Source organism: Cygnus olor, chromosome 12, assembly GCF_009769625.2.
Source record: "Cygnus olor isolate bCygOlo1 chromosome 12, bCygOlo1.pri.v2, whole genome shotgun sequence".
Lineage (NCBI taxonomy): Eukaryota > Metazoa > Chordata > Aves > Anseriformes > Anatidae > Cygnus > Cygnus olor.
The window spans coordinates 4,349,749-4,375,764 of record NC_049180.1 but is presented as its reverse complement, the minus strand read 5'-3'; the positions used below and the strand labels follow the sequence as shown (position 1 = coordinate 4,375,764).

Sequence of the window (26,016 nt, the reverse complement as noted above, 5' to 3'; positions counted from 1 at the left end):
ACATTCTGCAAGTTGTTGAATGCATAGCCATTATCCACCAAACTTACGTATCTAACAGTTTAATAATTTAACTGCTCAAACTTTCACAAAGTCTTACCATTAGCTTTATTTTTTTTCCTTTTTTTTCTTTTTTGACATTGAACAATGTTATGGTAGGTAATTGTATGTGACTGCAAATCATCTCATTTTTCACGCTGAGAAAAGATAATACTATTACAGGTAGGGAAAAAAAAAGTCTTCTATGCATTTAGTTACAAGTGGATTAAAAAGCCTAAGAATGCTTTTGGTGCATGTGTTTGTTTCCGTTCAAAAAAAAAAAGTTTTAATTGTATAATAGTGATAATTTAGATTTATTTGTTGATAACTGATAAATTCATGGGCTGATACTCACTAGCAAATTTATCAAATGTACTGGTGCCTTAAAAAAAAATTCAATCTATTTCTATTGCCTAGATTATTTTTTTCTTTGCTTCAGGCAAACACTGGGCAAAATCAAACCTCTTATTATAGGACTTTGTGTATATTTACCTTCCAGTTCTTTCCTCTCAAAAATAATTTTCATTCAAACTCATGAGCTGAATTTATAGTATATAGGTTCTCCTTGAATGCTAATACTTGTTAATAACCAGTGATGTGAGTCTGAAAATATAATTATTACATTAATGGTTTATAATATTATTATTTTTAGTCTGCAGGCTATGATATCATGAAATATTGTCTTTTTTTGTAAGCATATATGTTATGAGAAGACACAAACTATGTATTGATGGACTAAGTTTCACAGAAGATTGAAAAGCTCAATCATATATGAGTTGAAAACAGAGATAAGTGATCAAAAAAATGTTTTTGAAGCTGATGAAAGAGCTAAATCTATTTATTTATTTATTTATTTATAGTGGTGTACATGATAACAGTAACACTTGTTAGGTTGCTTAGAAAGTCATTTTCTCAAAAGAAAGAACAGTACATTACTGGGTTCAATTTACAGCTTTCTATAAAGGTCATCTTAAACTTTGGGAATGTTTCATATATAGGCAGAGCAACTACAGTTTAAGCCCGTCTCTAATAATTATAGGTTATAACATCCAAAGCTTATCATGCTTATTCTTAAAGGAAAAGAAACAATTACTCAAGTTTTTACTAAATTGTGAGTTGGTACATTTAATTTTTGTTGTTGGAGTCTTTTGCAAGAGTAGGCAACATTGGACGTGAGAATTATAGCTTCATTTTATTGTGTAGGAGTTTTTTTTAGTAGAGGCTGAGGAAACCAGAAAGATCTTGATTTATCAAATTCCTTTGGAAATAGGGAAATATTTTGAAGAATCTGTGTTATCTCTTAGAGGTGATTTTTGCTTGTGGAGGTCAACAAGAAATTGATTTGGATGAATTCTTGCATAAGGTTTCTTAATCAAAGAGATCACCTAACACTTCAAATACAATGTAATTAATCACTCAACAAAATTAACACTCCGTGTTTGTTGCTGTGGGTTGTTATTTATTCTCAAAGAGCTATCAATAAATCTTTATAATCTTACAGTCATGTGTTAGAGCTAAAAGCAAGCAGTTGTGCAGTTCTTTCCAGTATCCTTGAAAGAAGTTAGATTTTTTTTTAGATGATTTCTGTAGCAAATTAAAGAAAATATATATGGAGTTGTCTTTCTAAATGAGTCATTAGATGAATGCAGGTTAATGTTTGTTTGCCATTAGGACAAAGTCAGTTGTAATTTGGATAATTAAGATAATACTTGATAAGTATTGTCATTGTAATAGATCTCTGTATGTTAGAAGGTTAATTAATAGTATTTGCATTTCCTGTTACAAATTTGGGCCTTTTTCCACAGACCAAAAGCTATGGTAACCTGAGAAACACATTTCTGCTGCTTTCTGCTTTACTTCTTTGTTTAATGCATTTGATCCAGCAGTACTGCAAGTTTTGATATGTAGTTTGTTTTAGTACAATGAACTGAAGTAATGATTCATATCAGTACCTGCAAATGATGAGCATGTAATTTGACTTGTACCTGCAAGCCTTTAGGTGACTGTAATTTCTCTTGCCTGCTGTTGTAGGCTGAAGTGAAACTGCTGAAAGAACATTAATGTTTGCATACACATACATTGAACTATATATTTATATAATGCATAGTTACCAATTTTTGTACACACATATGCATGTGTTTATGCATACATATTTATATAAATATACGTGTCAATAGGAGAAAAAACTAAAAGACATCCTCAGTTGGAATGAAGACAACTTTTGGCTTGCTGAGTCAGAAAATATAGATGTTATACATAATTAAATTTTATGGCTCAGCTTCTAGTATTTCTAGGAAAGAAATTATAAAATGTGATGAATGAATTATTACACTAACCTAGAGTGATTATTTTCTGTGGAAATGAAGTTTGAATAATTGGTGTTGTTGCAAAATTGAATTAAATAGTTTTGTATTGAAGCGCCCGATCAGGTATGCTGAAGCATCTTGATACAAATGAACATCAGTAATATTTTATTGTCTGTGATTTTGTTGGAAAGAGCTCTTATAAAAATTATGAACACTTGAAGACCTTTTTACAATGTATACATGAAGCTAAAGTTCTTGTTGAGCGCCAGTAAAAGGAACCATATTTATTCCAAGATAAATACTAGTAATTTGTAATATCCTTTGTCTGTGGGGTTTTGGAAGTTTAGCAGTAACTGTTAAAACTACAATTCCAAAGACCTTACGTATTTCTGTCAAGCAACATAGAAAGAACAGATGTAAATGTTACAGAATGGTGCTCTACAAACAGCCGGCCACCTTACATTATTGTATATTTAGCACGTTACATCTTGAGGCTCATCACCTTGTATTGAAAACTGTTAGGTAGAAATGAAACTCCCATGGAATGAATGGCAAAATCTCCAGTGAACTAGCTTTGTTTCACCTTAGAAGCAGTCAGACTTCTCAAGGTAGCTTTCTTTTGAGTATTTAATGTTAGCACTGGCTACTGCCACTTCTGTGTTATATGTCCAAACACAGCCTGAGCAATGAGGACCTGAATAGTCAGAAACTAGTTGAGATTTTCTCTTAACTTTAATATTTCATGAGGATGCGTCATGTATCATAAGGATGGCTATGGCGTGTCATATAATGCCAAACTAAAACCAACTTTACCATGGTCTACAGTAATAAAAATCAGATAAAGGAAAAGAGAGAGGTGGGAAAATAACGTTAAAGAGCATTCATGGGTGCTTGTTTTTTGATTTTTGATATACTTTTCACAGCTTAGGATTTGCTGTTTTCTTGTATGTCTATAAGTGCAGCAAAAACAGCTTCTCTTTTGACTGTTTGATTTCTAACCATTCACAAAATTACTTAAAGAGATATGTGATAAACTGAGTTGTGTATAATAAAGTTTCATTTCCTATGATAGCTCAGAATTCTCAGCCAGGGAGTAGAAAGTTCAGCATTGAAGAATTTGAATGGGATATTGGACTCAGCTATACAAGATTGCAAGCTTATAAATAGTGCCTATTTTTCATAATGATTTCAGAGATATAATTTCTTCTTCTTGTACTCATGAAATATTATTACAATTCTTGTTTAAGACCTAAAAGATCTGGAGAAGTCATTTGTACAGGCCTGTGATTACAGGACAGGTTACTTAGATGCAGTAGCCTGATTCCCAGGTTAGAGCTGCCCTGCTGGCCTCCCATCAGGCAGCTTTTCCCAATGAATGACTTTTTTTTTTCTTTTTTGTGGGGCGGGTGGGTAGTGGTGGTGGGATGTTTGTTTTTTTAGTTGTTAGTCCAGTGTTCTGAGTTGTCATATGGAGGTCTTATTTCAGAAAGGTGTTCCAGGTATTGCTATTCACTGAAAATGTACGTCTTTGTAGCACAGTGAATGGATAAACTTAGATAATTTTTAATGCTGACTTCTTGAAGGCAGTAATAATATATCTGGAAGATAATAACTGAGATGGCAGACAACAATGCATCATAAGTATTATTGAAGCTTAATTGTTCCACGACTCTAAAGATCTTCCAGCTTTTAGAAGTGTAACAAAGTCTGAAGTTCTGCATCTTGACAATGACTAGTTTTGAAATTGTGTTCTTTTTAACTAATTTAATCGTGATTGATTCCATAATTCCCCAGCATGATTTCACGAAGAGTGATATATATTTAAGACTGTATTGCAATTATTGGATAGTCGTCTGAAAGCTTCTTAACAGACTAATGTAACCCTGTCACTAATTACAACTCCATCAAGATGTTTACGCATTGGAATCCATAGTTTAATGCATTACATTTCTAATTCTAGCGAGAGTCAAGCAATCAGTAAAGTTAAAAGCTGACCTCTTTAAAATGAGAAAGTGAATTCAAGTTAGTGGTAGCTTTTTAACTGTAAAGTTTAAAACATTTCTGAAATGTATTGTGGATTTTGAACCTTTATCTTGGAATATAGGAGGAAGGAAGGAATAGGAGAAGAAGAGCAAACTTTATTGAAAAGATTACAGGAGACTGAAGGGAGTGTCTTACCATACTTTGGTGACACTGTCATTGTGAAAAAAAAATAAAAAATTACTTCAGAACACCAAGTTCTGAAATGAGTCTGAAGGCAAAGTCACCTATGGAACTGCTAACAAAACCACCTTCAGGTAATGTTTTTACTGTTAAAAGTAGTCCAATCAAAGAATGGTATTGTTAAAATGCTTCTCAGCCCCATCTGGAAAATACCAACACATGAAAGTTAGGGTGTCCTTTAGAGATAGATGAGAGCATGAAGGAATTAAGTGCCCAGAAAAGGGGAGCAAACTTCACATGGGACTTCCTGGGCCTTGGTGAGTGAGATACCTGCTACACTGCTGGAAAAACCTGCACTTTCTGAAGCTGTCAGTGTGTTTTTTGGATGAACGTGATGTGTTACACCAGATTGGTGTAAGTGCTCCCTGGCTATGTAATCATGTCTGCGGTGCTGTGCCTAATGAAGTAGGTAACCCTCACTCAGCAGTGAAAGACCAGTTTAAGGCTAGCAGTCATTATAAGATTTGAAATGCAAATTTGTGGTAGCAATTTCACCAGCCACATGGATTTTTTTTCCCACCTCTAGCTAATGAGAATTCAGTCTACTACAGCTAAAGAAGCAAAGGCAATGTAGCACAGTTGGTAGCATCTGCAAAAGTGAATAAGGGACAAAAATGGAGGGAATGAAAAAAAATGTGGGAAAGAATGTAAATTTAAAAAAACAAAGTAAGGATCCAAAAACATTTCTAAGAATCAAATATTTTTGCATCGATCTATCTAACCATTCTGCGATCTAGGGAGCAAAGCTGTCCAGGCTTGTGGTATTAGCTGATGGCTTTGGCCTTGGTGGCAGCCTGTCCACAGACACAAGTGGAACAAGACCTCCGTAGGGCTTGGGTTGGCATGGGTTGCTGCATGTTACCTGAGACGCACTGACAGTGCAGGCTTCCTTCTCGCTTCCCACAGACTGAAGACACTTTGACTTAGCCTAAAGCCTTTATTTGACCTTAAGTCAGGCTGAATATTATACTAGTGTGAGTAAGACTCTTTAACTTCCAAGCTGTCATTGTAAATGGCTCAGGATGGAGTTGAATAGTATTTTTGTGTTATAAATGGGGAGGATAAATCTGACTAAGCTTCCCTCTGCCACCCTCAAATTCATTCTACTTCACCTCTGTTCAAGTTTTATATTCACACATATCTGGATTTAGTTTTTATTCACACATATCTGGGAATTATGCTTTGTATTTTGTATTTTTTTTTGGCAATGCATTAGAATCAAATCAAAAGTTGAGTAGCAATATTTACACCTTTTTATAAGACTACTGCAGTTCACATGCACGTAGGTAGAAATGTTGTAATAGTTTGTGATGACATCTGTTAACTTTGAGTCAATATCAGAAAATTCAAATCATATTTACCTTTCATGACTTGAAATTAAATTTCTGCCTTTCAGTTCTAATCAGTTGTAGCTACGTACCAGCTGTTTTGCATTCACCTCTGACTGTTGAACATTTAAGATGAAAAGTGAGGTGGACCCATTGATAAAAATGGGAATGAGTTTAGAAAATGAAAATTAAAATCCTTTGTTTACAGCAAAAAGAGCCATAGAACATTGTAACTAATAAAAGTATTAAGTGCTTCATCAGATTAAAGTGTTTAAAGTTTTAAATATTTGAGATATCCGTCAAATGTAGCTGCTGTCTGTCCTTGACAGAAGCACAATCGTCTGCTGAGATGCAGACCTGTGACCTCTAGATAAGTTTCTATACACAGAAAAATATTTATCTTTATACTATGACCTTCCATGCACAAGACATGAGCCATGGATTTGTTTCCTAGGGAACTAGTGGCTGAGAAAAATCTATAATTAGATCTGTGGGTTGTTTGCTACAAATGGGAATTGGGTGCTAAGCAGGTTCTTTAAGCATCCAGAAGTATTACATTGACTTCATATAATGGAACACAATTTTTTAAAATGCGCTTCATCATAATATTGCTTTTTAATATCTTCAATTTAAAAAAAACTAAATGCTCTTGATAGACTACTTATTCCTCTATGTTCATCTTAACCACAAAGTATTCTTAGAAGTCTAGACTCCACAGGTTGTTAGTTAAAGCCAAATAAAGTTAGACACAATCTTCCAACAAATTTCTTAAACTTAAACTGAATTTTCAAGACTGCTTTTAAGTGAATCATTCTCACCAACTCCATTTTTCTCACTTTATTATTTCTATCCCATTCTTCAAGTTGGCTCTGCAACCTCAGTGTCTCATTTTGCAATTCCAATTACTCCACCCGGCTGGAAGTTCCCACTTAATCCAGATCTTGATTTCTTTCTTTGCTGCATGCATGGATCTAAAGATAACATTTGTAGCTAAATCTGTGGGCAGTAATTGTAGCTGCAGGGAAAGAAAGTGACTAGCGTTTTTTGCTTTGTTTTGTTTTTAATATTCCCTGTTCAGCCCAGGGCAGACTTCTCTAGATCTTATCAGCAGTTTACTTTAGCCAGGGCACAGTACAGCCAAAATGGTGCTGTGTTTCTTCCAGCCTAGTGCTAGATCAGATAGCCTTATGATTTTCTGGATGCTGTAAAAGTGGCCTTGAGTAATAAAGTGAAGACTTTGATCTTATTGGGAATAGACAGTACTGTGAAATACCTGGAAAAAGATACTGTAAATTGGCTCTATTCTCTTTTCTTCTACTCCTTGAAGACTTTGCTGCTCCACATGTGCTGGTTACGTGTTATGTATTCTGTCCTTTGTCCTGAACTTCTGCAATTAGAAACCATTAAACATTGTTTCTGCATTTCTTCCTTTTTAGATCAATGATAGGTTTACAATAAAGCCCCTCTATAAATCTAAATAATTCTTTTTTTTTTTTTTTTTTTAATTATTTTTAAAGGACATTCTTTGAGATTTTCTTCATGTATTGTAGTCAGTCAGACTTTTCCTAACAACTATAGCTTTGTAGCTTCTTCAGCTAGTTGTCACTCAAAATATGGTGGTCCTCAAATTCTTTCAGCTAAGAGGGTGTGTTACAAGTTAGTAACCTAAGCAGTAATTAAAATATGCTCATTAAATGGCTACTGATAGGCCAAATCAGCCAGTGAAATATCCAGGTCTTCTGTGACAAGTAATACTTCCAGGTAATTCTCCTTTGAGATTACAAAAACCTGTGTTCATAAATTCTGTGCTGCCAGTAGGAGGAAATTATTGTGCGCTGATTCTAGAGTTTGCAGATACTTATCTGAAATCAACTACTACTTAGGAAAAAGGGGAAGTGAAAATTATTTGTAATGAATCTTCTTGCTCTTTATAAATTAAGAGCAAAAGAAGTTGAAGGATTACCTGCTACAAAAGATAACACACATCATTATGTTTTCATAGAATTAACTTACTTCTGTCTGAAAGCAAATGCTCACTGGTAGTAGTCCATATTGTTCAAATCCTCAGGTTTGGTAGATGACGTCTGCAGGCCCCAGTGCTATCGCTATTCTTCAGGGGAAATTGTTACATCAGTGTAGAACTACAACAGTGAACCTCAGATGAAAGGGAACCACCGGGACACAGGGCTTCCACATGCATAAATTCATTGTGTTTCATTTGGGCACTTGTGCATCCTGCTACAAAATTGATCTGAATTTTGTAAAAGTCTATGCATAATTACAATCAAAAGCCGTTATGTCGAGAAGATATATTTTGGTCGAAGATAAAATGTCCTATTTGTGTTGATTATTCTAAAAAGACCTCAAAAAATGAGCACTGGTGATGAAATTACTTCACTAATTGTTCATATACTATATCATTTTCATACATTACAACATTACGTTGAAATATTCATCTGTGGAATTTATTAACCTTCGCAAATTTCAGATTCGGAATTGTTTGTGTTATAGGGACTAAAACCTTGCATTTGCACTGGTGTAACAAAATGAGAGTTGGTATAGTGTCTTCCTGAAGCAGAGCCTCAGTGCAACAAAATACTTAGAAGTGCCATCTGCATTTCAAGCACTACAAGTTCCTTTTCTTCATGTACCTGAAGTTCTAAATATGTCACCTGATAAGAGTGTTCATTTTTTTAGATTGCTTCAGGCAAGGAATGTTTGTACAGTTTGTAGCTCCAAATCAGTCTTGCAAACATGCATCAAAAATATGTTAAAACTACGTACTTTAATTCTCACAATGGTGTTCCTAAATGTGACGCTTCCTGTAATGTTTTCAATGACAAAGCTGCTAAAAAATCAACCCTGTTATCTTGAGAATATCATTGTATGATTTTTCATTTTCACAATTAATTTTAGTTTCAACTTCTGTTTTTTTCATTCCCACATTGCATCTCTGACAATTGGTCTAAAATTTTCCACGTTTAAGGTATTTGAACACCTAGTGCTCAATACTTCAAAAATTTTATATAGCTATTAAAAAGGCTTCAGTTTACAGATGCATTTTACAATAATGATACATGTCGTCTTGTTTGAAGAACTTTTTTTTTTTTTTTTTCTGTAATTTCTAAGAGTGTTAAGAGATCTAATACAAAAGAGTGTGAATAAGAAGTAATTGCTAGGCTTGTTATAGTACTTTTGCCCGATAGTCACCTTTGTACTTTTAAGTGCAAAAATCCAAACATTTTTTTGGTAATATGTTTCTCTCAGTTGAATCTGAGTCTTTGGAATCTGAGACAGGATTTTAAAGTTAAAATAACTGAATTATGTCTTTCTTTGCTGAGTTAAATCAAGTCTTTCATATACGTATACATTTTGCTTTCTCTGGAAAATATATATATTCTTCTTAGGACTGTCAACAGCATCAAGCAAAAATTTTGTAGATGATGACACAGAAGCAGTGTTCGCTGTTGTTTTCTCCAGCTTACAACCCAAAACCTTCACCTTGACTTTGACTGTTTTCCTACATCATTTATCGCTGGAGGTTGGGTCCATGTTGTATATTCCTATGGCTGATCACATTTACTTTTTCATTCTTTGCTTGTAGTTTCAAAAGTGCTGCTCTAGTGCAAGCACAAATATTAGAATTTGAGTGATTGGCTGATGTGCTGCTTTAAGCTTCGGGCTTACAGTGCATGGTCTAGGAGATTTATACAGGTTTGAAAATCTTGCCTCATACATAGACTGGTGACTGAAAACTGATCTGGAACTATTTTGAAATTCAGGGCTGTAATATTGCCTCCACTACTGTATTACATGAGCATCTTTAATTGCTGATGGCTCATTCTGCTGTTTACTTGAGTTTTGTAAATATTGTTCAGGCTACTCTATACCAGCCTAGCTTGTGTCTCGGAGAACATACTGAATAGATATTTGTTCAGATGCATTTCAGCTAATAATTATTTTTTAAGTTTGATGATTGTGAAAGGAAGTTATTGTGGACCTTAACAGCAAGGCTTGCTTTGTGAACGAGAGAAAAGCGTAACATAAAATATATGTTGTCATTTATAGTGTGTTTGTTTTATCCCGCATTATCATGAACAATGGACAGAGTCGTGTGGAGGAACTTAATTTCTGTTACCTTTAGTTATGTCACCTGGAAGTTCTTTAGCATCACCCAGGTATTGAGTGAGTTCTGATGTAAGCCCTAGTCAGAGGGAAGGTCAGATTTGGCCAATACGTCTCCCTTTGACAAAGAGCAGAACTAGGTTGCCATGATAAACTAGTTGATCTGATCCTCAATTAATGAAGACGTATTGAAAACCAATAGATTTAATAAATTATTAAATCCAGCAAATTTATTTGAATTGCTTTAAAACCACAGTTTTTGTATGTTTATCTTATAGTAGTGAAGAAGGTTCTGTAGGTTAGGGGGGTTGCATAATGATGAGAATATTTTGCATTTGTCTTGACTGAAAGATTATTTGAGTCAGAGCACGGAGCAGAAGGAGCCTCCAGCTGTAAAGAGTGGTTTTCAGTATGGCAGGACAGGAAGTGTCTGTTCGAATATTTATATGTTGTCTAAACAATGGGCCTTAAACCATTGTTTTGCTCTTCTGGAGTACAGTGATTAAAGAAAAAAAAATAGTTCAGTGCTAAATATTCTGTGGATAATTTTGCTTCCTAGAAAAAGAAGGAGGAGGGCAGAAAAACACCACCATGAAAACCAACCAAAAAACCCACAAAACTAAAAAACACGCTGGAGGCAGTTTAACACTCCAAAGTGAAAAGTATTAGGACTGGAACCAAATGTACCTCTCTGAAGGTGGCATTCATTTTCTAATTAAAATTGAAACTAATATATTGTACCTCTAATTCAGACAGTGCCAAGAACTAAGAAATTACAGAAGTGATTGCAGCAAATACCTACTGAGACTGGTGAACTCGGATGGTGCTGTTAAGGACGCAATTATTATGGCTGCAGAACTGTAAAGTCTCTCTCAGGGGGTAGTGTGTTTTTTGTACTTCTATTTCTCTTCTTCTCTTGAGAACACTGGTTTACTGTTGCGGTGTACCTGTAACAATAGGGGGATCACAATGCTGAAATGAGTTTAGCTGGAAGGGATACATAATGTCAGGTGGAAAACAACACTTGGTAAATATGTTTTGGCTATGGTTCAGCAAAAAGCAGATCCTGTCAGCTAAGTAACGCTCTGTTTTCTTCAAAGTGCCTCTTAGTTGAGCCCTATACTCATCTCTGCCTTTTTTTTATTTTGTTTTGATTTTTGAAAAATAATGCTGTTTTGTCTTCAGTGCTATATAAGGGGTTCTGACAAGGCTAGCATGGATCATGTCAGTTTTCAATATGTTTATTCTCCAGTGCACCCTTCACATGGGAAAATGCTGTTAACCCTTGTTGAGGTGGGGAAATTAGACATATCTAAGTGCATCTGTGCTGTCCTTTGGGTCCTGGGGGAGGAAATAGCCTTCACAAGTCTGTATTATTGTGGGATGTTCGGTAAGCATCTATTCTGTCTACCCCACCTGCCCACGTTGGTTTGGTTTGGAAGGGACCTTTGAAGATCAGCTAGTCCAACAGCCTGCCACAGGCACTAGCCCAGGTTGCTCAAAGCCCCACCCAGACTGACTATGAACACTTCTAATGGTGAGGCGTCCACTGCTTCTCTGAACAACCTGTTCCAGTGTCTCATCACCCTCAAATTATGAGGTTTTATGTGCAACGCATAGCTGCTGTCATATGGTGCAGAAGTTTTCAATATTAGAACCTGCACTGAAGCACTGAAGGTCCTAAAGCTGTGAAAAAATTCTGGAGATGAGCATTTCAGTCTGTAGGTAGTAGCAACTGTGGGAAATTGAGCTTTTTTAGAAATGTAGAAATAACGTCCCAAAGCAAACATTCCAGCAGAAATAATTTGGCCTTGCCTGTAAACTGGGAGAGCATTGTTGTGTAATATGTTGTAACCTAGGAAATTTTCATACCAACTGTGCTGTGTTTTAGATGGCATTCAGAATAGTAGTCTTGCCAGAGGAGATGTCAGACAATCCTCCTGTTCTTTCTTCCTTGCTCTTGCTGAAGCACCAAACCATATGGCAAATTAAGCCTGATTTGTATTAAACTTTTCATTGTACTGAGCTTAGTGTGAACTGGGAAATGCACTTTCTTTGAACTATGCAGCCATTATATAAGCTTCTTAATTAGGAGATGTTAATGTTCTTCTTTACATTCCTGGGAGTATGTAGCTCCCTCTTGTGGCTAATTAAACATTTTAAAAATATCATACTGAAAATTACTTTTTATCTTACCACCGTTGCACTTGAACAAGTGATGCAACGGTATATGGAGCATCTCTAACCTGAGTTTCTTAATACTCCATCAAGCATGAGTTGCTGTGCAATAACTAGATACCTAACTGACTAAATAGATAGGAGAGAAGCCTCTGCACATACTTGAACCAGGACTGTGCCTGCTTCCTGAAGCTTAAAAAAGGCTCAGCAGAAACATCCTGTCATTTAGAAAAAAACCCTCTGCTTTCTGGTAACTCCACTGATCCCATACATTGTATGCTGAGGAATGGTTGCAGTTAAGGTTGGGATGAGATATGGAATGCACTGTAGCTCCGGGGAGTACAAATCTTTCAGGTACCACATTAGGATGTATTGCTAGCAAATTCAAGATTAAGGTCTTTGTCAGATTTGGAGTAAAGAGTAAGTTTTCCCTCCAGTCAGGCTTGTAGGGATGCTTCTTACTGCTATTATTATTACTCTCCTGCCTTTCTATCTAGTGTGAAGAAGGATCTGTATATAATTATCTGGAATTTGTCCTATAAATTCCCTTGTAGAATATCACTAATGTCCATGAGTTGTTGTACTTTCTTTCTATGGTTTCTTGCAGCTGGGGCTTTTGGCCTATACTATGTCTCAAATTTGTGATGAACAGTTAGGAAATGTTTGACCGCTGTGGTGGGATACGGCTCTTGTGCGAACATCTCTGAATTAGGTTTTTGTGCTGGCCTGTGGCTGAAATGGTGCCTTTCAAACCACTCTTCTTATATTGGATGTAAAGGAGCACTTCTTGTAATAAGTCTCAGAAATCAGGACAGAGGACAAGCAATTCAGCTTTTCCATACAAAAGTGAGCAATGGTCATGACACTGCAAAATCATAAGCATAATAAGGAAATAGAAAAACATACTTTTAAACTTGATGTAATGAACAAAAACAGAGATTGGTCAAAATATGTATTGAATATTGGGTAGCTTTCAGCCATTAAGTTTTGGTTTCATCATAGAACCTGAAGAACAAAGTTAGTTTGCCCTTTTGTCACTTGCAGTGTTGTCTGCCTCTGTGTTTTGTCATGACATGCTCAAAAATACACAAGACGAAGTTTTCATCTATTAGCATTTCTGACTATGAGGAGGAAGGAGAAAAAAGTTGAAACATTTTTTACTTTGAAATTTCTCCATTTCCCAAAGGGTTTGAAAGTCTAAACTTTATCTCTGAAAATGCTGATTTTCTCTTTCATAACTTGTGGCTATTTTTTTCCTCAATTAAAATAAAGGAATAATGATTATGGAGTTTAGTCAAAATCTCCCTGCGCAGTAATCTGCCAACCAGTGTTGCTGAACCCACAGCAATAGGGCAACAAACATATATTTCCTCAGGGACATTATTAAACACCCCGCATATTGATTATCGCAAAATGGGCACAGGTCCAGATTTCTAATGCCCCTTGTTCCTTCCGATTCCTGAGCTGTGATTTAGACCAGCATATAAATACTTGACTTAATGTTTCTGTGGAAACATTAACAATATAAAATTTCTAGAAACAAAAGAACATGAAACAGCAGTTGGAAAGAATGGCTTGGCAAGACTGTCAGCCTTAAAGGGCAAGATTAATTTATAATCCTTCTAGATTCTGGTGTGCAAGTACAAATTTGCAAAGCATGTATTTTATAAGAAACATCATGTAGCTATGCAAGTTTACATATGCTACTGTCAGTAATGTAAAACAGCCTTGAAATTGGATTTTTAGGGATTTTTTCATATGGGAAACAAGATAGTGATAGTAACCAGGAGTTTCAGTACACACATATGTATATAAGTATTCATGCATTTGGAAAGTGGAGGAATTCCAACTGTGTGACTAAGCAGAGTTCTGGGCAGGATACCCAGATATTTCTGTGAGGAGATTTTTCCTTGGTTTAAAATCCTGGGAAAGGAAGAGTATAGAAGAGAATGAGAAAGGGGAAAAAAAAATCCACAAAGTCATCTATTTTGAAATTACTAAGATTGCTAATAAAAAGGGATGACTAATTGGAAAATAATGTGTGATGGCTATCTGATAAGAGTTGTTGTGAAATACGTATGCTTTATGCCATTTGGTGGAATGTGTCTTTTTTTTTTTTCTTGTAGGATTTCTTCGCAGCTAGTTTATCAATTTAAATGGGAAAAAAAAGAAAAAGAATTAAATAAAATGTCAAATGCTAGACATGGAGTGAATACAATAGTAATGGAATAATAGAAATGTTAAGTCGTGAAATAGAAGACAGTAAAGATAAGATAGCAACTGCCTAAGGACTTGACTAGCTTTTCCATGGTTTAACACAAGAATTGGAGAGTGTTTTCTGAATGACTGAAAGCATATTTTATATTTTCATATTGTTGGCGGGGAATATGCCTCAACATTAGGATAAAGATTGAAATTGCTTATGTGGGTTTAGAATGATTTTATTTTATTTTATTTTATTTTTAATATGGCCTGTAACTTCTTGTTTTCTGCCGTGCAGGTCATCAGGAGTGAAGGGACAGAGGGAGCAAAGTTTCGACTCTCTGGTAAGGGAGTAGATCAAGACCCAAAAGGAATTTTTAGAATCAACGAGATCAGTGGGGATGTCTCTGTGACCCGAGCCCTTGACAGAGAAGCAATTGCCAATTATGAGGTGAGTACTCATAGCAATAGGATCTCTGCCTCTCTGTTGGTAATACATACTTTTGAATGCGTATTAGCTGTTGAAAAAGACTGCAGTTACTGAAGGTTAAACTGTGAGACACCGTCCTAAAAAATTTCCAGAAGAACCGTTTATCCTTTGGAAATTGTAAATGTGTGTATTTTTACATGCAATTGAAACTCTACTCTGCTTTCTGCATGTATTTCTGTCATTTATCTTCAGTAGAAGTACTGTCTGAAATTCATGTACGCATATGATTTGTGAATACAAAATTATGTTTGGACAAAAGAAGGTATTTTGGGAAGTTGCGTCTAAGGTACTACATGGTTATACTTTCTCCTTTTGATTGTCAAGTTGTCAGTGGAATATACTATTCGTCTCTATTTTGTAGTAATGGATATTTTTAATTGAGCCGCAGAAGATCCTGTTAATGTCAGCAGATACATTGTCAAACGTGTGTCTTCAACAAAGATTTTATGAAGGATTCCTTTCCTTGTCAACAAAAGCTATGTTTCTCCTCACTGAAATACAGCAAGTGATCTTGGAAATCTGTAAAATAACTGCACCATGATGCCTTGAATTGCATAGTATAAAAAGAGGATCTGTCAATTCATGTTTTTTATCTCACTCTGGAAACGTGCACTCAGTTAAATTGTGTCTTGGCACTTCAATATAGATGAGAAGCTGGATTCAAACTACCTAGTAGATTTGTGCATTGCCACTTCTGCCCCAGCATAGCAGATCTGATCTCTGGATCATCATGCAGAAGGGAGTGGATACTGCTCCAACCCATGCAAGGCTTGGGTTCTGCTGACAGTTCTGATTGCTGTCCCCAACCTCTTAGTTTTGTCTTCTGCTGTGTAGTAATTACTACTTTTGCTTTCAGTGCTGTTTCTCTCCTCCTCTGGAAGAGTTTGCTAGTTCGATGACTAGTCATGCTTGCCCAAAAAGCATTGCTAAAATGTACCATATGTTGATTTTCAACACTTAAACATCTATTTCTCATCTGGGTTTACAGTGAAATGTATGTTAACCACTTGCATAGGATTTATGGTAGCCACTGCTGTCCTTCTTAAAAGAGAAATGTTGCAGTTTCTCTTTATAATATTGTTCCTCATCTTCATTTTCCAGCTGTTTCCTATTTTATCATAGTGGCTTTCTACCTTAATGTATTGAGTATAAACCTTGAATTTTATTTTATTTTTTTTTACTGGAAAATCATAGTAGTCTTTTCAGCCTAATGCATCAAACCACAAATGGCCCTCCTATCTGATCTGGCAAAGCATACACTTAAATTAAGACAAAAAACATTTCCCTAGAGAGGAGCCTTTTTGAAGCAATGCAAATTATATACAAATAGTGCAGTGTAGCAGATTATCCAGAGCAATGCAAATGTATATCCTAATAGGTTGTAGTGCTTCCTAACCTGTTATATAGCACTCTGCTCAGCATGCTCACTGGCATCCTGTTGTGCAAAATGTAGCTGAAAAGTTCTGCAGAAGGAGAACCCTCAACTTGATTTAGTCTGTCTTTGAATCCAGCCTGTTGTTTTCCAATAAAGATGTTTCATGGTGTCAGGAAGGCAGCGGGATTTTCTCCTTCATTTCCTTGATACATTGAAAGATGAATTACCAAAAAGACTCAGATTTTTGTCAAGCTTTTTGAAAAAAAATTTCACTTGCTTCCCCTGTCCCCCCCAGTATCGATTTCCTGAAAGATTTATTTCAAAACAAAAGGCAAAGAAGGAAAGAATAGATCTCCATGAAAAAAGTGCAAGTTCTTTGCAAGCCATCTTACTATCAAGTATATAATCAGTGATGGGGCAAGGATGAAAAAATGAAATTTGTTTGAATCATTCCAGCCACACAGAAGGCTGCTGTGCGTTAGCACTGATTTATTTCCTATTGTTAGTGCATATACACTCAAGGGATGAGAATTAAAGCAGATGTTAACAGGGCACAAAATCAAGCTTTGGTGATCATAGTATTTCATAGAACTTTGCAGCTTTTACACATCCATGTACCTCAAAGCACTTTAAACTATCTAAGGGTATTTAATCTCTAACAAAAAATGTTCTTTCTACCATTGAAAGTTCAAGAGTAGTTTTTGCTGTCTTGTTTATCCTGGAGGAATATTGAAAAGCATGTAGGACTTTTTCCTATGATAATTCATTACAAGAGAAAAGTGATTAAATTACAGGGCAACTGAATTCCACTCAGAAAACCATTGATAGTCTGAGTTAATTGCCACTTTACACTGTTTGTTTCAGTTATTTTATTTTTAGTAAAGGATAGAAAAAAATTTAAAATAGAGAGAAAAATTCTGAGAGTTGGGACCTGCTAAAGTCTATCTGCTGCAGCCGAGTTGCATGGTAGTTGTGTGTTGAGAAGAGCTGTTTAATAGCAAAAGAAACTCAAGCTGGGAGAGGAATACAAGGCAGGTGCATTAATGACTTGAGCCCCCAGCCCCCTTCCTGATACAGACTTATTTGATTCATTTGTTAGTTGGTTTTTATGAAATTAGTTAAGTTGTTCAAAAGTGGACAAGGATGTGAAATTCCACCGAAATATTAATGTCAAGGGTGATTAATTGTCATAGGAAACATGACCCAACCACTTGCACATTTCAAAATGTGCTGATTTCTGTTGAGAAAATGAAACTGTGTCAGAGGAGGCTGGGTGAGACAGAAGTCCAAAAGCCACTACAGTGAAATTAGCCATAAGTAACTATTTTTTTCTCATGAAATCCTATTTGCCAGTGGAAATTGGTAGATTCTTCTGGTATGTTTGTCCCTTTAGCTTTGTGGGGTGCCTTCTTAAAGGTTGGAGAATGTCAGCTAGCAGCAATTTTAAATGAAAGCTGTTTATGAAGAAGTGTGAGAGGATGTAAGGATGTTACTATGCCAAGCTAAGATAAATTGTTTTAGAAAAGTTTGTGGTAAATTTTTTTTTCCCTCTCTCAAAAGAAGTGTAATGAAGAGCATCCTGACAGGAATTCTCTGGATCAGAGAAAGGAATGGATTTACACTGAGTAGTTTTATTTTGGGGTTAGTTGCCTGGTGGTCCAACTACTAAATAACAGTCCGAAGAAAGGACTTAGGCAGACTATAGTTATATTATTGAATTGTTTCTGGTTTGTTGAGATAAGCAGGTCACCTAGAGCCCCTACTTAATATAAGAAAAAGGCATTCAGTTTACAAATATGCTATCAAAAATAATGTCTTTGGTTTTCTATCAAGACTTGAATGAATAAAACTGGTTGGACATTTCAGGGAATGGCAGATTGTTTATCTAGTATTAAAAATTGCAGGTGTTTAAAACAAATACAGAAATTTAAGGAGGATGGATTTTCTAGTTCAGATCACTGAGGTACATCCAAAAATTTCTAATAGTCTGGGAAATTCCTGGCACACTTCAGTTCTGCTGTCTTTTCTGATTCCAAAAGAACAGGAATTTTATTGACTTTCAGCTGCATCTTTAAGCAAAATATCAAAAGACTTCAGTTGTGCTAATGTCCGATGACAGAACTGAAGGATTCCAATGAAGTTGGAAGTCTGGTTGTGTTAAGCATTGAAAGAAAAGGCTAGCGAATTGCGAAACAAAGGTTCAAATACGAGGCCAGTGAAGACTGGCTGAGAAACAGAGGTTATGGGGTAACATGTTAATTGAAAATGTGGAGTTGTTTTACCAAGCCTCACATTTGCACAGATACTATGTTCTCAGGCAAAGTTCTTCCATGCAAGTACAAGCAGATTGCCATGATTGAGATGACAAAAATTACTAAGTTAAAGAACTATGTTTGGTTCTTTATTCAAAGGTTAGATATGTCCAAAAGATATAGGAATTGGAATCCATTAATGTTTTTACAGTTCATATATGAGATTTTGGTTAGGCATTCCTTCTTTCCTAGGTATGTCCCAGTACAGGACAAAGACTGAAGCTGTATAAACTCGTTTCCTATCACTTCCCATCACCATGTGATCCTTGCAGCAGTAAAATCCAGTCCTGTTAAGCATCAGTGGCGATGTGCCAGCTAGTCAATGGCTGGCTTTCAGTCAGGTGTCAAGATGCTACAGGACGGTGCCATCATTGGTGGGCTTTTTCATAACTGCAGGGTGTGCGGAAGAGAAATGATCAGAAAGTGATCCTTTGCAAACACGAAATGGAGAAGTTTGATAAAACCATTCAGCATCAGTGTGCAAATTAGAGCTGTGAACAAATTTACATAGGTAATTTGAACTGTTAATGAAGAGTTAGTTTTAATTATTTTTTTTAAGTGAAGAGCTTTATTTGCTTTAGAAAATACTTCACAAGTAGAGGTGTGAAATCAGTTTTCAGCTTTTTTTTTTTTTTTTTATAATGACTTATCACACTTCTATGAAAGGATGCCTTGCAACTGTTAGACTGAGATATTCAGAAAAGTTATGTTAACAGTACTGAAAAGCAAATTAGGACTATTTCCTATGTATTGCTGTTTCTATACATTGGATAACAAGTAGACTGAGAACAGGCTAAAGGATTCAGACCAATGAACAGCAACCAAATCTTTAGCGTGAACTGCATCAGTTCAAGTTACATGAGACTGCTATTTCTGTGACTGAGCCAAACATTTACAGTGATGCTTGCAGTCCTACTGGATTCTATTTCTGTGCTTCATAAGGAACAAAAAATGGGAATGCTTCAGAGGTTTGAGGAAAACTGGCTTAGTCAGGTGCCTAGGAGTATTTTCTGACAAAGATGTTCAAGTACTTGAATGTATTTTTGCATATAATGAAAGCGGTATAAAAACCTAGAAGTAAACAACTTGTGTGTCTTGTGTTTGAGTATAGTGCAACCACATCCTTTTCAGAATGATTTAACATACCCTGATACTGAATCTCTGCAATATGCAGCATGGAGATAGATAGCGCACACAAGCGTGTTTCTCTCTCTCTTTGAGAATGAAAACCACAGATTTGCTTCTAATTTCAAGACTGGTCTAAACTGTTTTTATCTTGGTTATCTGCACTGGCAGAATTGTATGAAATTTAAGTGATCTGCTCTGTCTTGAGCTGAAACCAATTATTGCTGGGAAAGGTCAGACCTCCGTCATCTCCCAGTAATTTCCTGAAAAGGAGAAGGCACTCAGCATTCCATGGGAGGAAGGGTTTTGGTCTTGTGGGGATGTAAATTTCAGTCAAATGTGTTTGACTTAATTAAAACGTAAAGGATACACAAAGAAAACATAATAAAATAATGGTGCTCCCAAACTGCATGTGTTACATCCAAAAAACTTGGAATTGTGGCAGAGTACAAACTTGTCAGGGAAGAATCCTGACCATTTAGCAATGACAAAAGATTTCACTGGGAAAAAAAAAAAAAAAGAGCAGTTCTTGTGTAGCTATTGGATTTGATTATTAATAAGCTAGAAACTTATTTGTATAAATAGGCTGTAGTTAGACCAACTGACATACAACTGAAAATTCTGGAAGTTAAAATGATCTCTGTAGCTTACATTATATAAGTATATGTAAAGAGTGCATAAGATGTCAATATAAAGAAAAAATATATGTTTATAGTATGCTTATATGTATATATTCAGCAAAGTGTTCACATGTTGTGGGTACACTCAGAGATGACTGTTTTGAACTAATTTCATAGTCAAACTACAGAAAGGGAAATGAACACTGGCTGAGAAAGTGCCATTAGGTTGTTACCAGGCAGCACTACTTGAAGTTTAGCTGTCCCTACGTGGATTCTTCAGTAAGCAAGCTGATCAGCTCTGTACAGAAGAGGAAAATTCATCACTGTGAATGCTTAAAATAAAGAATTCCTCTAGGTAGGATCTTAGGAAAAAAAAAAAAAAAAGAGAGAGAGAGAAAAGGGGGCTGCATCTTGAAAAACATTGAATTCCTTCTTTCATAGCTACACATGAAGGGACTGCAGGCTGCTCTGTATCCTGAGGTAGGCATGATAATCTTAACTTTGCAGAGATTTACGTCTCAGCAGTTGCACTTGTGTTCACTTAGCAGTCACAGGCTGCAATTTCTGAAAACCTGTGTTGGTTTAGCTTCCGAATTAGCATTAGAAATTGATCAATTCACAATTGAAGCTCAGTTACAGTACTATTATTCCAATATAGGCTTTTTCATATAGGAAGAAGAAATCAGCTCTGCTTTTATATCAGAATCCCTTCTACTTCTTGAAGATGCAAAATGAAGGAAGTTGAAGGTCTGCTCTGGGCAAAATGTTGCCCTATTTTTGTGCTCCTTTCTAGAACTTGCACTACAGCCCAAAGTTTCAGAGCAGCGAAGTTTCACCACTGTTGGCAGTGGGTTAGGCTGATGCACTAGCGTGCCTGTGGCCATGCAAGTTCTGCAGTTTGTGGAGCTCCATGGATTTGTAGTGCTTGATTTGAGTCTCTGCCTGTTTGTCTCTTTGCCTTATTAAAGATCTGCTGTTGGCCTCTGTAATTACCAAAAAAGTATTCAGCCCCTAAAATGGCATTATATTACAGAGGACTGTACATCTTATGGGAACCTGTTCTTCATGCTCACAGTACTGACTTAGTACTGGTCTTTGCTTCTGACATGATTGCTTAGGACTTAGCACTGCTTTCACTTGTATGGGAAGAGAGTGAAGTAAATGAATCTGTCAACCTAAAAAAATACTTTTCATCTAAAAAGTAAGAGTGATGAATTAGTCAAAAAATGGTGCATCCTGTTCTTCTGTATCAAATGGCTTTAGACACATAAGACATGTAAAGAGAATGCCCTAAACTTGAGGAAAACCTGTATTATTATTATTTTTAATATAATTCATATTTTTAACCTTTATTATATAGAGAGATTATAAAATGAAAGATTGTGCTTTAGGAAATTTTACTTTCATTTAACTTGAAAGCAGAAATGCAGCAGTGAGAAAACCCAGCAGCAGTCTACATCATTCAGTGAGATCTGTATGGGCAGACTCCTGAATTAATTGGGAACTTTTGGCATTTGTTGTTCACTAAGATGAAAAACAAGGTGATCATCATAACTGTGTGCATACATCAAGTATTTGTGCATATACATTGTACATAGAATCATATTTTGTAAAACTAAGATTTAAATAGTTGCTTACACAGCTGGTATGTAAGTGGGATGTCAAGCTACTGGGAATATCTCCCTTCTTCCTAATTTTATTATTATTTTTTTATTGGATGAAATGAAAACCCGACAAAGTCTAGTTAAAATTCATGTTGTTTTTATGTATATTCTGCCATTTTGTCTTGGGGGAAAAAGATATTTATTTTGTATAAACTCTCCAATTTACCATATCTTGTTCATTTTTACTGTAAATAGTCTATTCAATACATACTGCAGATCTTAATGTTATGAGATATCAGCAGGGTACTGTGATTCATTTCAGAAATCACTAGCATCCTCATATCACTTATTGTGGAAAGCACACAAAAGTCAACAGTTGGTTTTGTTAGAGGGCATATGCTTTATTCTTAGATCTAACTGCTTGCATGGCTTTGTCATTCCTGCTGTTCAACAGCACTGTCATGCCATTTGTAGGAGGAACAGAATGAAGTTTCATTAAAGGGAAAAATCAGCAAAGGTTTGTTTATAACCCTATAACTGCAAAGAGAAGGTAGTGGGCTTGGATCTCCATGCTAAAAGTAACCCAAATTCCAAACATCAGGCAAAATTAGTATTTTCTTATTGAAGAGTAGGAGGTGGAAATGCCCAGCAGTAAGAAATAAAGAATGATTGGAGTTTACTGAAACAGTAACAAATGAGACAAATTTTGGTTTCATGTTTGGTTTTATTTGCCTTTTTTTTTTTTTTTTTTTTTAATGAGTACTGCTTGCAAATAGAATGCCATTCCTGAAAAGAATAATGATGTGTTCAGTTACACAAGAGGAGACTAATAATATTTTTGTCATGTAATGTTAATAGTCTGTGAAACCATTTTTGCTAGTTTACATTAATTGCATTTTAAGGCATTTAAATGTCATCATGATACTGCTTCACTCTTTAGCATGATCTATTTGTTTCTTTTCCTTGTCTACTTGTATTATAGCAACTGTCAAAAATTCTTGCAGAAGGCTCACTGTTCTAGGTGAGCCTAGAAATACTTGGCATAAATACCTGGAAAGGCACCACTGCCATTTCTCTGAACCTTATGTTTTCCTACAGCAAAGGGAAGGAGTGTGCATTGCTTTGCAAACATAGATTATTGTTCCCAGCCTTACGCAGCGATGGATGTGGCAGCACTTTTGCAGGGACTTCTGACATGCTATATCCCTGGCCAGGGCCTCTCAGCTCTGAATGGAGTGGAGAGAAGGACTAGGTGAGCTCCTGCAGCTTAGGTCTGTACCCCCCACACACACTTTGTGTACCCCAATGCTGTAGAATTTGCCCATTTTTCTCTGCTGTGTACTCAGACATGCCTGTTTACACTCGTGTTTGCAAAGGTGCAGTCTAGAGGAAAAATGGGAGCAATGGGAGCAAATGGGAGTTGGAACAAGACAAACAACTTGCTTAGGAAATCTTTTTCTTCTCAGAAACTTCTCTTGGGCCTATTTTGATGCATTGGTATTGTTCTAGCTAACCATAGTTTAAGCAGAAACAATCTTGTGTTTGCGAATGGGGAGATGTATGTGTTGGGGGGGGGGGGGGGGGGAGGGGGTCCTGTTTCATCTATTACTGGGTGTTTATTTCCTGTTTATTTTCCTGGAATAAGTGCACAAGTTGTGAGGTTCTAGATACTTTGCTATGCATACAGAAACAGTGTGCATTTTGAAACTGAGCACATTCTGAAAGAGAATATTCGTTATTAATCTACATTGTTTCCCCATCCCATCAAACATCACCTGTTTTCTTTTTCTTTTTCTTTCTTTTTCTTTCTTTTTCTTTTTTTCTTTCTTTCTTTCTCTTTTTCTTTCTTTCTTTCTTTCTTTCTTTCTTTCTTTCTTTCTTTCTTTTTCTTTTTCTTTTTCTTTTTCTTTCTCTCTTTCTTTCTCTCTCTCCCTTCCTTCCTTCCTTCCTTTCTTTCTTTTTCTTATGAATTCATTATATCTTTATGTCAATATTATTTTTTTCTCTGCAGCTAGAGGACCTTCTGTCTCCCTTCTGACCTCTTGTTCTTTATGTACCTGAAGAAAATCATATTACCTCTCTTATCCTCTCCTGCAATCTTCTTTTCATTTTCCACCTTTTTGGATCCTTTTTTTTTTTTTTTTTTTTTTCCCTTGCACTTTTAACTTAATTCCATAACCTTTCTACTCCCCCTGTCTGTCTTGATGTTTTGTGTCATTCACTTACATTTTTTCTACACTCTCTGCATTTCCTTATTTAGACATACTGACCTGTTTTAGGCTGTATATAAATTGCATTGCTAGGGGTATGCATAACCATCATCTAAGCAAATTTGTTTTGCTATTTTACAGAACCTTTCCACTGTCAAAAGTTGTTCTGCTTTACTCATTCTAATCTGGTATGTTCATAAATAAATTCCTTTAGAAACCTGTGTTCTGGAAACCCTGAACTTTGGATTACTTGCTAGTTGCCTTTTTTAAAATTCTGGTGAAACAGCGTAGGTAGTTTATGTGTAATGATAAGGAATTTGATGGAGAAAGGAGTTTTATTTACATTTTAATGTTTTTTAGTTTGTATATCCCTTCAGTCAGGTTAAACAAATTAATTTAAGAAGTACATGGTTGCCTGGAAAAGCCTAGCATTTAGTTTATGAAATGTTCAAATGTGTGCAGTTAAGCTATTTTCAAAAGCCAATCTTTCTGCATCTGCTCTTTCTTGCACCAATGTTTAGGAGCCCTAATATGATGCAATTGGTTGATAAAGCCCTTACATTGACATGCACTTTTTTTTTTATTATTATATTTTTTCAATGTCTGCTAGAGACTTTGAGGAAAAATGGCAGTATGGACCATGAGGTCTCCATTAGTGAAATCATGCAAAAATATCTGTGGGTTGTAAAAAGAAATTTTTCGAAAAAGATTGATGATTGCAGTCCAGAATCCATTTCCCCTTGTCATCTTCAAAGCTTTTTGACTGCTAGATTTTAAGTCCACTGCAGTCCCACAGATAAGGCAGATGACCGGTTGTGGGTGGGTGAAAAAAGAACATTTTATGTTTTGAACTGTGGTAGTGAAACTAGAATCCCTCCCCTTCCACCTCCCGCCCCCCCCCTTTTTTTTTTAATTTGGTGGTGGTGTTTTTGTTTGCTTGTTTTTGTTTGTTTTTTGGCAAGTATATCAGCTGATGTTTTATGGCAATTGACTAGTCTCAAGTAGTGTGCCATGGGTGTTGCTAACAGCATAATTCAGCCCTGTGGTTTGACCTGGGTTAACAAACTGACTGATGCTGCATGAACATAAACAGAATCCATTCCCTTATTTCATCACACGTGAACTCTGTAGTGTTTACAAGAAATGAAGTGTAAGAAAATGCAAGATTTGTGAATATAATTCTGACTGGTAACATTTGCCAATAACAAAGAGAATCATTTATCTACCCACTCACTTTAAAAGTACAGCTGCACTATGTACTTGCAGGTTGGTTTTCTGCTGTACTTTGGTTAAATACCTACTTATGCACAAGTATGTATTTGTGCATAAACACAAATGTGCACTATCAGTCTTTCATAATTACAGCATTTTGGAGTTATTTGTGGAGACTTTAGTCACTCTGAGCTGTAGGCATCCTACTTTCACCATCTGAAGCATTACCTCTCCCAAGAATTTAAAATATACAAGTCAGATCTTCAAAGTTTGCATGAGGATTTTATACTGATGTATTGAGTTCCCTTTAATCTAGCTTCTGGGCTTTTTTTGACCCAAGTACCTGATCTTTCAAGCTCTCTTTGGCAGTTACATATTTCTCTCTTTAAAATTAAAATATGACAGGACTCGATAGGTGGAGCTCTAAGAAAACCACTGACTGTCATGAAACTCATAAAAATGTAAGAGTTGGCATCGCTACCTATTGCAGGCAGAGCTGTAAGAATCTCCATTTTCCCATTATTAGTCTTTTGTGGTGAAAACATTCATGAAAACAGGCAATTCTGTGTTCACATTTTTCCTCCTTTAGATCTATTTCAATGCATAATAGCAGATGAGTGAGAGAGTTGTATTGGACTACGACTGTAAATAAAGAACAGTGTATGAAAAG

At 35.9% G+C, this 26,016-nt stretch overlaps 1 protein-coding gene across 8 annotated transcripts in view; it reads left to right on the top strand.

Annotated features, from left to right (window-relative positions):
- Positions 1 to 26,016, top strand: part of CDH13 (cadherin 13) — a 478,422-nt gene that overhangs the window by 208,906 nt on the left and 243,500 nt on the right. For 7 of the 8 annotated variants that reach the window (XM_040571559.1, XM_040571558.1, XM_040571561.1 and 4 more), the window contains one exon: positions 14,697 to 14,849. In XM_040571559.1, the coding sequence (XP_040427493.1) occupies positions 14,697 to 14,849 (153 nt within the window). Of the gene's footprint in view, positions 1 to 14,696; positions 14,850 to 24,275; positions 24,323 to 26,016 lie in introns of all 8 variants that reach the window. The other variant, XM_040571563.1, reaches the window with a different exon arrangement.